This window comes from Lactuca virosa, chromosome 5 (assembly GCF_052849685.1).
Source record: "Lactuca virosa cultivar CGN04683 chromosome 5, Lactuca_virosa_CGN04683_v6, whole genome shotgun sequence".
Taxonomy (NCBI): Eukaryota; Viridiplantae; Streptophyta; class Magnoliopsida; order Asterales; family Asteraceae; genus Lactuca; species Lactuca virosa.
In genome coordinates, this window is record NC_136430.1 from 269,072,087 (window position 1) to 269,086,695 (window position 14,609).

The following is a 14,609-nucleotide window of genomic DNA, read 5'->3' on the forward strand; positions in this document are numbered from 1 at the left end:
GAGTTAGTGAAGCTTGAGCTTGAAGATCCGAAACATCATCATCATTTAGCACTCATTTGAGGTATAAAGTTCAAAACTTGCCTTATATTTGCTTAGATATCTTCTTGGGGCAGATTGAATGTGTTTAGCCATGTTTGAGTGGATAATGGGGGTATACGTCATCCCAGGTGTTTATTCTTTCATATCTGAATCTCCATGAGCTCTTTTGGCATAAAGGTGCCAACTTTATGGTCTTAAGGGCTTCATGCATTCATTAAGTCCTTGCTATGACCCTTTTTGGAACATTTGAGCTTCTCCTAGTCAAGCATAAGTGTAAAGTTGGAAACTTTACGTGGCCATTCAGCCTTTAAGGCCTGATATGCAGTTTGGGACCATGCCTTTGGTGATTAAGTGCTTAATGATTAAGCTTTCACTCTTTTAAGCTTAGGGTTTGGGCTTTGGACACATTTTGGTGGTTCTTAGGGGTAAAATTGGAAACTTTACCCTTCTAGATGTTATTTTAGTTGAGATATGAGTTGTGAAGCCCTTAGTCTTTGTTAATGTTTGCTTAATGGATTAAGAGGTTGGATTTCTGGAAACTCAGCGAGTTTATTGATAAACTTGGCGAGTTGGATCGGTTTCTTCCCGACTGTGCAGTCTAATGGAGAAAGTCGACGAGTTGGGTCAACTTGGACCGTTGTCTTTGACCTTTGGCGTATGTCTTTGACCAAGTTTGTCCAAAGGGGTGCTTGAGATAATATGATTTGTATTGAAGGAAAATATGGGCTTAGGATAAGGTTCATATGGGATTGGGCCCAATATCGAAGATTGGGCCATTGGTGGGCCTTTGTGGATCTTTCGGTTTTGGGCCTTTTGGTTAATGGAATTGAACCTCAGTTTTCATTCATGTTGGGTCAGGGGTAAAATGGTCATTTTACCCCAAGTATGAATGCTAGAACTGAATTGCTAATTGGGTGTTATTTTGATATGTTAGATTGGAGGTGTCGTCAGGGCAGCAGCTAGGGATTTCTTTCAGTAAGCTTCAACATTCGAGGTGAGTCTCCTCACCATATCAATGGGTCGAAGGCACCAATGCTGGCCCATGTTATTTAGCTGTATTGGTTATTTGTGAATGTGTTGTCAATGTGTTATGTGTTTATATGAGGACCATGTGGGGGTTCCCATGGCAGTTAGATAAGACCATGTGAGGGTTCCCATGGCAGTTAGTTAAGACCATGTGGGGGTTCTCATGGAACTCGGAGTAAGACCATCGAGGGTTTCCATGGCATCCTTATATTTTGTATGCATGACTTATGTGGACTTATGTGGTTTTATGTGGGGTATGTTATGGGGAACTCACTAAGTTTTGTGCTTACGGTTTTCAGTTTTGTTTCAGGTACACCAGTTTTCAATTGTAAGAGCTCGGGACGATTGCAACGCATACACCCGTGGTTTCTGCAGTATGTGATCTTTGGGATTAGACACAATTGTTTTATTTGAAATGTTTTTCAATGTTCTAAACAATGTTACAATAGTGTTTTGATTATAATAAAAATGAAATTTTTACCTTGGATTTTTGGGTTGTTACATTAAATAATACAAATAAGCATGTCATAAATAAATTTGATTCAAATCAATTTTTTGTCAAAATTGTTTGTTTATAGAACGTATTATTTATAAAACATTGATATTTAGTTTATAACTCTATTCAAAGATCTAGCTCTTTAAAACAGAATTTTAATCATTACATAATATGAAGGAGATCGTTATGAAAAACAAGTTAAGTAAATGATAAATTATTTAATAAATTAACTGGGATATATATATATATATATATATATATATATATATATATATATATATATATATATACTAGCCGTTTACCGGTTCCAAGCGCCGGGTGCAAATATTTTTTTTCAAAAATTAGTTTCTAGAGACGATTATTTCTTTTGTACAAATAGTTTACTACACTGGAATTGGAATTAAGAATGTGGGTAATTTTGTATAGGATTTACTACATCGGATCAACCATCCATGCTTCAATTCATGAAAAATATCAACTTTAAAGGAATAATGTTAAAAGATATTCTATTGTTTTTATTCTTCACAAGATGCAAGTTGAGGTCTACTTATTTACGAAAAAGGAGCGATGAAAACCCAAGTAATAAAATTTATTAAAAAAATGTAGAACTTCGATGCAAGTTAGTAATGAGAGTGCAAGGAGTGGAATATACTTTTCAATTATACAAAATTGATAGTTTTCTTTTTTTCTTTTGTTGTTTAATTATATAAGGTTGGCTGACTACAATGCATCATATTATATTGAAAAATTATTTAATAAGGTTTCGCTTATATAACTTAATGACATTTTATAGAAAATATATATTTTTATTTTACATATGTATACAACTTTTCAGACACGTATATTTACTTAATAGGAGTTAACCACATTCATTATCAGTATAACTTTGAACCCATATAGCAAATTTTGTCACAATGTAACAAATACTAATAAATTTTTATTAACAGTTAAGTTAATGCAACTAACTTAAAAGGAAAAATAACTCATTTGTACATTTGAATTCTAATTTCAAATAACATTTATGAAACATTTATACTTTGAAAATAAATCATATAAAGATTTATACATGATCGATTATTTTACAGATCATATTAATTTAAAATAAAATAATTGTATGATACAGATTAAAAATATAAGCATATAACTCTCCCTCTCATTCCATGCATTTCTTCATCTACATCTTCTTGGTCTCTTCATAAATTCACCTTCACCATCTTTCTTCAGAAAATAAAATTTGAAAACATATATACCAAATCAAAAGCCAACACATTCTATTCAAAGATAAATAACATATTACAAAGATCTCCTTGTTTTTAAAGAACATGAACATAGATTAATAGACTAGATTCATCGACTCCTGAGGAATCCTCAACCGAATCAATGATTCAGAAGGTCTAAGCCCCAACTATATATATAGCAAAAATGAAACCAATGATACACATTGTCTGAAAATCAGAAAAAAAAAAAAACGAAAGAATGGAAAATCCTCACCGTTTTTCCCAGATCCCTTCTTCGTCTTTTTCTTTGATTCCTTCTCCTTCTAATTCTCATATACATGCCTTCTCTAGTTCTGATATAGCACATCTCTAAGTTTTCCTTGTAGCCTTGAAATTCTTAGCCCCAACTCTTCTACTGTCCCGCGAGTAATTGAAGGGTAGTATGGTTGTTTAAAGTGCTTTGAAAATGTTTTTAAAGATTCCACTCCACAAGCCTATTATTGATCAAATGAATATATTGAAAAATCAAAACTTTCATAGGAATATCAATCATTTTGCTTAAATCAAAAGAATATGTTGTTAAAACAACCCCTCCATTAATCCTAGAGATTGACAAAACAACCCCTCAAGAGTAGATTTGTCATTTTGCTTAAAAAATAGAATACAACTATTCAGGTAACAAATGAGCAGCAGTTGAGACATTTAAAAACTTCAACAAAAATAGAGACAAAATGTAGAATGTGTGATGTAAACAATATATATTTTTAAGGGTAGATTCGACATTTTGCAGCAAAGAATAAAAAATAACTTATTAAACCCATCAACTTGTAAGCACTCGGTGACAATTTTCCATCCCATTATCAATGTATATTTTTGTAATATCAATGGAGATTAGACCAAGTAATTCCATGTGTATGAGCATTAAACCTTCTCAAATCCTAAAATTGTCATGAAACAAAATTCTTCTTATAAAAGTTAACCATCCCTTGTTTCTTTTTTGTCGTATATACATCAGATTATGTGACAGCTTCAAAAAGTAGAAATATTTAAATAGCACTATAAAAGTCAAAGATCCCTCATAGCTATTATTATTTCATAGAGCTATTAGAGTCTTAAAACCATTATTAGGAAGCTACATACATCAAAAAGGAAAAACAAAACAACTAAAAATCAACTCATAATCATCCCCAAACTAAAACTAAAAAAAAACATCAGATACACATTACTTACTGAACACCACTTCTTAACTAACTATTAACATTTAACATTACCTTTTATGTAATAGCATCCTTTACTTCATAGTAATTTGAGACTGTTTCAATGTCCATTTTACCCTCCACTTTAATAGCATATTGAAGATCCCGATCAAGGTTTTCGATAAGTTGCTGTGAAAAAAGATATAATTTAAAGTTTTAGTCATCAACCCAAGTGATTAATAATTGTAAGTATTAAAAAACCATAAATGAGTTGTAAATTACAGTGAAAGCAGATGAATCAAGTTTGAAAGAAGTTGGAAGGTCGGATCTGAAGACACCAGTTTCCAAACACTCCACATGGCCACCAATGTATGTCTCACTCTCTAAAAGGCGCCCATTATGAAAGTTTTCTGCTTCAGATTGGTGCTTGTTTGGACATACCTCGAGCTGAGAGAAATCTGTGAAAGCATCTGTAGAATTCCTTGCAGCAATGTTATGAGTTGTAGAAGTCATCCGAACAGCAGTAGGATCATTCGGTGGAGGTGGGATAGGAGACCTAATTTTCACGGAAGCAACTGGTGGAGGAGCAAGGCCTAGAGGCTTAGACTTAACCTTCTCGGGTGGAGGAGCAAGGCTGAGTGGCTTAATCTTTTCAGATAATCCTGCAGATGAAAGCATCCCATCTCCATTTGCAGGTTTGTTTTTTACAGTGATTCGAATTGTTTCACCCTCTTAATATACGTAATGTTTCAGGTTAATACTTGTCTAATGAGCTCAAATCCATTTCAATACTTCTAGGCATTAGATAATTTCAGCTACTAATCTGAAAATTTCGACTATATAATCTTATATGCATAGCCGGAAAACTGTAAGTGATGATACATACCTTCAATCTGTGATTTACAGCAGGATGGATATTGATATGACTCTCGTCGCTGGCTTCATTGACATCCTTCTCAATCTCTCTCTTTACATACTTCTCATGATCCGACAACGCCACATTGAAATCAAATGCCTCGTTCCTCTCTGTAAACCCTAACACAATAAACGCGTGTTTCCCCGTGCCATCCTCGATTTTCAAAGCCGGAGAGATCTTCGAGAATAAGAACTAAAAGCTCCAAACCCGGATCAAATTTACTTGTTGTTCCCCCAAATCGTTGATCGTGGTTGATCGTGGCGGTTGGGTAGGGTTAGGGCTACTTGTGTGTAATCAAATTTACTTGTTGTTCCCCCAAATTTACTTGTTGTTCCCCCAAATCGTAATAAGTATACGATGTGTTATATGCTTAATATTATTCTATTGTACCTCTTAATTTTCAAGAAAGAGGCTCTTAATTTTCAAGAAAGAGACAATATGTTTAATAATATAACTAGTGGTGTACCCGCGCAAAGCTGCGGCAACGAATAATAGTTGTAAATAGTTTCGTTTCGGCGATTAGTTTCACCGCGGCGAACGACGAAGAATTTTCTTGTTGTTTACAGTTATTTTCGATGATCAAATTTTAGAAATTTAAAATTTAAAATATTAACTTAAGGAATAATATAAAAGTAAAGTTTTAGGTTAATATGATTTTACAAAAGAAATTATATGTAAAAATGAGAAAAGTAAAACATGTCTTTAATAATAGAATAATTTTATAGCAAACAATGAATTTTGTAGTGAGTATTGCGAAACCAATGGTGGTTTTGTCATAAGGGAGGGTTCTAGTCTCGTCTTGGACGTAGGTGGATTTAGGTGTTAGTTTAGAAGTAGATTATATATTATATTTGCCGGTTAAAAAAAAAGGTTTTGTCATAAGGAAAAATATTTTTACAATATGTGGCAAATATTATTAAAGTGGATATATTTGTATTTCTTACGAGTCAGTTTAAACGTATATTTTTATATGAATCTTTTTGTATGATATGATAAAAGATGATTGATTCAACTCAAAATCATTATCTTGGTTTTATATTTGAAATATGATATATAGCAAATTATTTTAATATGTCATCGAGTTTTTTTGATACAAAATAATTTAAATTTGTTATTCAAGTATTGTCGATATAAATTTGTTACTAAATAATTTGGAGAATTTGGGATTTTAAATATCTTTAAAACTTTGAAGATCAGATTTTGAAAAGAAAATATTTCACCACGCTTCTATAATACTTGATAACACTAAAATCATAATCATTCAAACAAATTATCCAAATCATATCTTAAGTTTTAACAATATCTCTAGCGAGTCAAAAACGACATCATGCGTCTAACTTTTCTTTCAAGATTTAGACAAGAGAGAAGTGATAATAAAGACTTTGACATATTTCTTTGAATTTTAGTAGCTCCTTTATTTATACTAATTTAAGTTGTAGAAACTTGTAAATAAGTAATTTACATAAATTGTCCCTTAGGTATGTTAAAATGTATGATTTTTGACTGATTTTTTCTTTTAAGCATAGAAACATATGGATTAAATTTAAAACTTTTTGCATACAACAAGATAGTTTCGGTGATTTAATCTTTTTTAACGCAAAGTTATGCATAATCACTCATCTAATAAATTTATAGAAAAAACCCTTTAAAAATATATTGAGTCAGTTAACAATCTTGAGTTACCAAAGTAACAAATGTTAACTGATGAGATAGAAAGTTATGTTTTGGTTAACAATAAAATAGCAAACATCTTCCTTCGATGAATAAAGCCATAAAGAATGGCTTGAACATCTTTGTTATAGCAATGCAATTGTGTAGCTTCTCAAAATGGTAAAGAATAAATTCCCAATAAATTAAACTCTCAACCTTAAAATCTTTATAAAAAAAATATACTAATAAACTTGCAAATGAATTGCACCCAATCGATCAATTACAAAAAACTTCCTTGAGAGAACATTAAAAACATTTGATCAAAAACAAAAAAACTCCCTACCAATTAGAACAATTAATATATAACTAAATTTTGTTACCATTCTTTGCAGTTTAACCATTCCTTTTCCTCTAACCACTCACATTTATTGGTTAATTGGCTTTCTTCTTATCCCCTTTAAATCATGAAACAAACTCTTTTAGTTCAGACTAAAAACAAACATATAGAAACAAAATCATAGATCAACTTAATCTTCATATATAAAATTACACTAAGATTTAAGATATCAACAAAAAAAGTCAAGATAGATTCGAGATGAAGAACCATATACCTGAAACTATCAAGGAAGAAAAATTTCTGAATAAAAAGAAAACCCTTCTTCTCATTTATCTGTTAAAAGTCAGACAAACAATGGGAATAAATATCGTCAATGAGAAGTATAAAATGAAGAAATCTATACAATTGAACCTATACAAACAAACTCGTTGACACCTTCTGGAAAGAAGTTAAACCTTTACATAATCATAAAATTACCTGAGTACTCTCGAACTTTAGTTCTTGGATCAGAATAAAAAGCTTCATAGGTCCTGTTCTTCAGGATCATAATATTATAAATCATAAAACTTATAATTCAAGAAAACTAACAAGTAAAATCACTATATTAGAAACCCAAAATATTTATTTAAGTTTTTTTTAATTCAAAAGTCAGAAGCAGAGAGGAAGAACTCAGAACTCAAAAACATATAACGGTAAACTTGAATAAATCAATACCCCCAAAACTTTAAGATACACACTCGCTAAGAAAAAAAAGGAAAGTATATACATTTGTTGTTGTTTCTTGAACCATTAGCTTGTTTATACACAGAAATAGAGAAATTAGTATTAAAATATCCAAACACATGTCAATAACATTGAAGAAAAAAGAAGATTACTGACAAAAACTGACCTCTAGTGATGGACTTCCATAAGGCTTCGTCTGTTGGGTCCTTTATTTCATGTTCCTGCCATTCTACAACCTATAAACACACATAGATTTAGGCCCTTTATTAGAGAGACAAAAAGGGAATGAGAGAAAGAGATGGAGTAGTTTTTAGCGAGAGACAAAGAGGGTGAAAGAGAGAAAGACGGTGGTGCAACTAAAGATTTGAGAACGACACCGAGCAAAAGAGTCAGATAAATTTTCACTCAGAAAGCTATTATTCAACAAAAGAGATATCTATAAGGAAGCATAAATAAGTATCATACAAAATGACTGAACCGGAGAAATATGGAAAATAAGATATATGAGAAATCAAAAGCGAAATAAATTGGAAGATGCTTACCAGTTTAGGATCTTGTTCATTTGATGATGTAACAAAAAAAAACGGGTTTATGAGAGATACTCTACAAACCAGTGGTGAAAGTGTTGGCGGCATCATTGATTTTCGAAGGTAGTGTCTAACGAAGGAGATGGTGACGCAATAGATCGATAAAGGTGGGGAAGGCGGAAAACGATGGTGACGGAGGCATATGGTTGTTCGTGGTATCTAGGTCTAGGTTTTAAGATATAAAGTTGGATGAGAACGGATTTAGGATTAAGTGGTGATGCTGGGTGGCGATGGTGGTAATGGCGGAAGAAGCTGTGTATAGGAGTTTAGGGTTTTCTACGTAAGGAGTTACAAAGCAGATGTGTGTGTATATATTTAGCTTAACAAGATTGTACATGGTCTTATAATAATTGTACCTCTTAATTTTCAAGAAACATCTAATATGCTTTATATAATAGTAAAGATAAATATATATATATATATATATATATATATATATATATAGAAAAACTAAATTAAAACAGAATTTTGTCACTTCAAACTTTTTTTTAAGATAAGAGGGATAGTTCATCTTCCACAGAAGGAACATGATTCATCTATGTGGCCTTTCTTGAATTTCTTGGGCTTAATGGTTTCCTTTCCATAAACCTTGGGCCTCTTAGAGCAAACAAGGTGTCTCTCTTCAGCCTCACATTTTTCCAATGTTTGAACTCGCTCAAACCAAATATCATTGTATTGTTGGAGTATCTACTTAACATATCAGAATATCTGAGATACATCTAAGTTATCCATGAATTTTGGGAAGTCATTAGTAACTATTCCTAGTATGATGTCACAAACATCTACATTATTACAATGATTCCTCCACCAGGTATCATGTTTAGGTCTTCTACTCTAACCAAGTGATATAAGAATAGGACCTTTAAGAATGTTATTATTTTAGCACGATGCATGGTAATGAGATTGGATTTTGTTTTCATCTAGAAAATTTTTAACGAAATTCATTTAGTATTTTCAATATTTGATTCTTCAAAGATTAATACCCTTAAGTTTCCAAAAACATATATTATTAAAGTCTAGGATACAAATTTTAAAACATCAACTTGTAAAGCACTCGGTGACAATTTTCCATCCCATTATCAATGTATATTTTTGTAATATCAATGGAGATTAGACCAAGTAATTCCATGTGTATGAGCATTAAACCTTCTCAAATCCTAAAATTGTCATGAAACAAAATTCTTCTTATAAAAGTTAACCATCCCTTGTTTCTTTTTTGTCGTATATACATCAGATTATGTGACAGCTTCAAAAAGTAGAAATATTTAAATAGCACTATAAAAGTCAAAGATCCCTCATAGCTATTATTATTTCATAGAGCTATTAGAGTCTTAAAACCATTATTAGGAAGCTACATACATCAAAAAGGAAAAACAAAACAACTAAAAATCAACTCATAATCATCCCCAAACTAAAACTAAAAAAAAACATCAGATACACATTACTTACTGAACACCACTTCTTAACTAACTATTAACATTTAACATTACCTTTTATGTAATAGCATCCTTAGTTCATAGTAATTTGAGACTGTTTCAATGTCCATTTTACCCTCCACTTTAATAGCATATTGAAGATCCCGATCAAGGTTTTCGATAAGTTGCTGTGAAAAAAGATATAATTTAAAGTTTTAGTCATCAACCCAAGTGATTAATAATTGTAAGTATTAAAAAACCATAAATGAGTTGTAAATTACAGTGAAAGCAGATGAATCAAGTTTGAAAGAAGTTGGAAGGTCGGATCTGAAGACACCAGTTTCCAAACACTCCACATGGCCACCAATGTATGTCTCACTCTCTAAAAGGCGCCCATTATGAAAGTTTTCTGCTTTAGATTGGTGCTTGTTTGGACATACCTCGAGCTGAGAGAAATCTGTGAAAGCATCTGTAGAATTCCTTGCAGCAATGTTATGAGTTGTAGAAGTCATCCGAACAGCAGTAGGATCATTCGGTGGAGGTGGGATAGGAGACCTAATTTTCACGGAAGCAACTGGTGGAGGAGCAAGGCCTAGAGGCTTAGACTTAACCTTCTCGGGTGGAGGAGCAAGGCTGAGTGGCTTAATCTTTTCAGATAATCCTGCAGATGAAAGCATCCCATCTCCATTTGCAGGTTTGTTTTTTACAGTGATTCGAATTGTTTCACCCTCTTAATATACGTAATGTTTCAGGTTAATACTTGTCTAATGAGCTCAAATCCATTTCAATACTTCTAGGCATTAGATAATTTCAGCTACTAATCTGAAAATTTCGACTATATAATCTTATATGCATAGCCGGAAAACTGTAAGTGATGATACATACCTTCAATCTGTGATTTACAGCAGGATGGATATTGATATGACTCTCGTCGCTGGCTTCATTGACATCCTTCTCAATCTCTCTCTTTACATACTTCTCATGATCCGACAACGCCACATTGAAATCAAATGCCTCGTTCCTCTCTGTAAACCCTAACACAATAAACGCGTGTTTCCCCGTGCCATCCTCGATTTTCAAAGCCGGAGAGATCTTCGAGAATAAGAACTAAAAGCTCCAAACCCGGATCAAATTTACTTGTTGTTCCCCCAAATCGTTGATCGTGGTTGATCGTGGCGGTTGGGTAGGGTTAGGGCTACTTGTGTGTAATCAAATTTACTTGTTGTTCCCCCAAATTTACTTGTTGTTCCCCCAAATCGTAATAAGTATACGATGTGTTATATGCTTAATATTATTCTATTGTACCTCTTAATTTTCAAGAAAGAGGCTCTTAATTTTCAAGAAAGAGACAATATGTTTAATAATATAACTAGTGGTGTACCCGCGCAAAGCTGCGGCAACGAATAATAGTTGTAAATAGTTTCGTTTCGGCGATTAGTTTCACCGCGGCGAACGACGAAGAATTTTCTTGTTGTTTACAGTTATTTTCGATGATCAAATTTTAGAAATTTTAAATTTAAAATATTAACTTAAGGAATAATATAAAAGTAAAGTTTTAGGTTAATATGATTTTACAAAAGAAATTATATGTAAAAATGAGAAAAGTAAAACATGTCTTTAATAATAGAATAATTTTATAGCAAACAATGAATTTTGTAGTGAGTATTGCGAAACCAATGGTGGTTTTGTCATAAGGGAGGGTTCTAGTCTCGTCTTGGACGTAGGTGGATTTAGGTGTTAGTTTAGAAGTAGATTATATATTATATTTGCCGGTTAAAAAAAAAGGTTTTGTCATAAGGAAAAATATTTTTACAATATGTGGCAAATATTATTAAAGTGGATATATTTGTATTTCTTACGAGTCAGTTTAAACGTATATTTTTATATGAATCTTTTTGTATGATATGATAAAAGATGATTGATTCAACTCAAAATCATTATCTTGGTTTTATATTTGAAATATGATATATAGCAAATTATTTTAATATGTCATCGAGTTTTTTTGATACAAAATAATTTAAATTTGTTATTCAAGTATTGTCGATATAAATTTGTTACTAAATAATTTGGAGAATTTGGGATTTTAAATATCTTTAAAACTTTGAAGATCAGATTTTGAAAAGAAAATATTTCACCACGCTTCTATAATACTTGATAACACTAAAATCATAATCATTCAAACAAATTATCCAAATCATATCTTAAGTTTTAACAATATCTCTAGCGAGTCACAAACGACATCATGCGTCTAACTTTTCTTTCAAGATTTAGACAAGAGAGAAGTGATAATAAAGACTTTGACATATTTCTTTGAATTTTAGTAGCTCCTTTATTTATACTAATTTAAGTTGTAGAAACTTGTAAATAAGTAATTTACATAAATTGTCCCTTAGGTATGTTAAAATGTATGATTTTTGACTGATTTTTTCTTTTAAGCATAGAAACATATGGATTAAATTTAAAACTTTTTGCATACAACAAGATAGTTTCGGTGATTTAATCTTTTTTAACGCAAAGTTATGCATAATCACTCATCTAATAAATTTATAGAAAAAACCCTTTAAAAATATATTGAGTCAGTTAACAATCTTGAGTTACCAAAGTAACAAATGTTAACTGATGAGATAGAAAGTTATGTTTTGGTTAACAATAAAATAGCAAACATCTTCCTTCGATGAATAAAGCCATAAAGAATGGCTTGAACATCTTTGTTATAGCAATGCAATTGTGTAGCTTCTCAAAATGGTAAAGAATAAATTCCCAATAAATTAAACTCTCAACCTTAAAATCTTTATAAAAAAAATATACTAATAAACTTGCAAATGAATTGCACCCAATCGATCAATTACAAAAAACTTCCTTGAGAGAACATTAAAAACATTTGATCAAAAACAAAAAAACTCCCTACCAATTAGAACAATTAATATATAACTAAATTGTGTTACCATTCTTTGCAGTTTAACCATTCCTTTTCCTCTAACCACTCACATTTATTGGTTAATTGGCTTTCTTCTTATCCCCTTTAAATCATGAAACAAACTCTTTTAGTTCAGACTAAAAACAAACATATAGAAACAAAATCATAGATCAACTTAATCTTCATATATAAAATTACACTAAGATTTAAGATATCAACAAAAAAAGTCAAGATAGATTCGAGATGAAGAACCATATACCTGAAACTATCAAGGAAGAAAAATTTCTGAATAAAAAGAAAACCCTTCTTCTCATTTATCTGTTAAAAGTCAGACAAACAATGGGAATAAATATCGTCAATGAGAAGTATAAAATGAAGAAATCTATACAATTGAACCTATACAAACAAACTCGTTGACACCTTCTGGAAAGAAGTTAAACCTTTACATAATCATAAAATTACCTGAGTACTCTCGAACTTTAGTTCTTGGATCAGAATAAAAAGCTTCATAGGTCCTGTTCTTCAGGATCATAATATTATAAATCATAAAACTTATAATTCAAGAAAACTAACAAGTAAAATCACTATATTAGAAACCCAAAATATTTATTTAAGTTTTTTTTAATTCAAAAGTCAGAAGCAGAGAGGAAGAACTCAGAACTCAAAAACATATAACGGTAAACTTGAATAAATCAATACCCCCAAAACTTTAAGATACACACTCGCTAAGAAAAAAAAGGAAAGTATATACATTTGTTGTTGTTTCTTGAACCATTAGCTTGTTTATACACAGAAATAGAGAAATTAGTATTAAAATATCCAAACACATGTCAATAACATTGAAGAAAAAAGAAGATTACTGACAAAAACTGACCTCTAGTGATGGACTTCCATAAGGCTTCGTCTGTTGGGTCCTTTATTTCATGTTCCTGCCATTCTACAACCTATAAACACACATAGATTTAGGCCCTTTATTAGAGAGACAAAAAGGGAATGAGAGAAAGAGATGGAGTAGTTTTTAGCGAGAGACAAAGAGGGTGAAAGAGAGAAAGACGGTGGTGCAACTAAAGATTTGAGAACGACACCGAGCAAAAGAGTCAGATAAATTTTCACTCAGAAAGCTATTATTCAACAAAAGAGATATCTATAAGGAAGCATAAATAAGTATCATACAAAATGACTGAACCGGAGAAATATGGAAAATAAGATATATGAGAAATCAAAAGCGAAATAAATTGGAAGATGCTTACCAGTTTAGGATCTTGTTCATTTGATGATGTAACAAAAAAAAACGGGTTTATGAGAGATACTCTACAAACCAGTGGTGAAAGTGTTGGCGGCATCATTGATTTTCGAAGGTAGTGTCTAACGAAGGAGATGGTGACGCAATAGATCGATAAAGGTGGGGAAGGCGGAAAACGATGGTGACGGAGGCATATGGTTGTTCGTGGTATCTAGGTCTAGGTTTTAAGATATAAAGTTGGATGAGAACGGATTTAGGATTAAGTGGTGATGCTGGGTGGCGATGGTGGTAATGGCGGAAGAAGCTGTGTATAGGAGTTTAGGGTTTTCTACGTAAGGAGTTACAAAGCAGATGTGTGTGTATATATTTAGCTTAACAAGATTGTACATGGTCTTATAATAATTGTACCTCTTAATTTTCAAGAAACATCTAATATGCTTTATATAATAGTAAAGATAATATATATATATATATATATATATATATATATATATATATATATATATATATATATATATATAGAAAAACTAAATTAAAACAGAATTTTGTCACTTCAAACTTTTTTTTAAGATAAGAGGGATAGTTCATCTTCCACAGAAGGAACATGATTCATCTATGTGGCCTTTCTTGAATTTCTTGGGCTTAATGGTTTCCTTTCCATAAACCTTGGGCCTCTTAGAGCAAACAAGGTGTCTCTCTTCAGCCTCACATTTTTCCAATGTTTGAACTCGCTCAAACCAAATATCATTGTATTGTTGGAGTATCTACTTAACATATCAGAATATCTGAGATACATCTAAGTTATCCATGAATTTTGGGAAGTCATTAGTAACTATTCCTAGTATGA

The 14,609-nt window shown here is 31.6% G+C and overlaps 1 protein-coding gene and 2 long non-coding RNA genes across 3 annotated transcripts; all 3 read right to left on the bottom strand.

Moving 5' to 3' along the window:
• Positions 1–2,682: 2,682 nt before the first annotated feature.
• Positions 2,683–5,204, bottom strand: LOC145117157 (DNA polymerase epsilon catalytic subunit A-like). The gene is made up of 3 exons (XM_079053462.1): positions 4,257–5,204; positions 4,050–4,163; positions 2,683–2,775 (listed from the first exon to the last, which is right to left on the bottom strand). Exons 1-2 carry the CDS (start codon positions 4,650–4,652, stop codon positions 4,053–4,055), a joined length of 507 nt encoding a protein of 168 aa, XP_078909588.1. The 5' UTR covers positions 4,653–5,204; the 3' UTR covers positions 2,683–2,775; positions 4,050–4,052.
• Positions 5,205–6,813: 1,609 nt separating this feature from the next.
• On the bottom strand, positions 6,814–8,457 carry LOC145116877 (uncharacterized). The gene is made up of 4 exons (XR_013712343.1): positions 7,767–8,457; positions 7,355–7,407; positions 7,152–7,210; positions 6,814–6,995 (listed from the first exon to the last, which is right to left on the bottom strand). It is a non-coding gene; the product is annotated as an uncharacterized LOC145116877 (long non-coding RNA).
• Positions 8,458–12,542: 4,085 nt separating this feature from the next.
• On the bottom strand, positions 12,543–14,084 carry LOC145117027 (uncharacterized). Its single transcript, XR_013712432.1, has 4 exons — positions 13,394–14,084; positions 12,982–13,034; positions 12,779–12,837; positions 12,543–12,622 (listed from the first exon to the last, which is right to left on the bottom strand). It is a non-coding gene; the product is annotated as an uncharacterized LOC145117027 (long non-coding RNA).
• Positions 14,085–14,609: the final 525 nt, after the last annotated feature.

What these genes read in the sequence shown, in the direction of transcription:
- LOC145117157 (XM_079053462.1), bottom strand. Translation starts at nt 4,652, where the DNA reads ATGCTTTCATCTGCAGGATTATCTGAAAAGATTAAGCCACTCAGCCTT. An exon ending in TTGATTCATCTGCTTTCACT is followed by an intron (nt 4,164 to 4,256) that starts GTAATTTACAAC and finishes CTTTTTTCACAG; the next exon opens with CAACTTATCGAAAACCTTGA.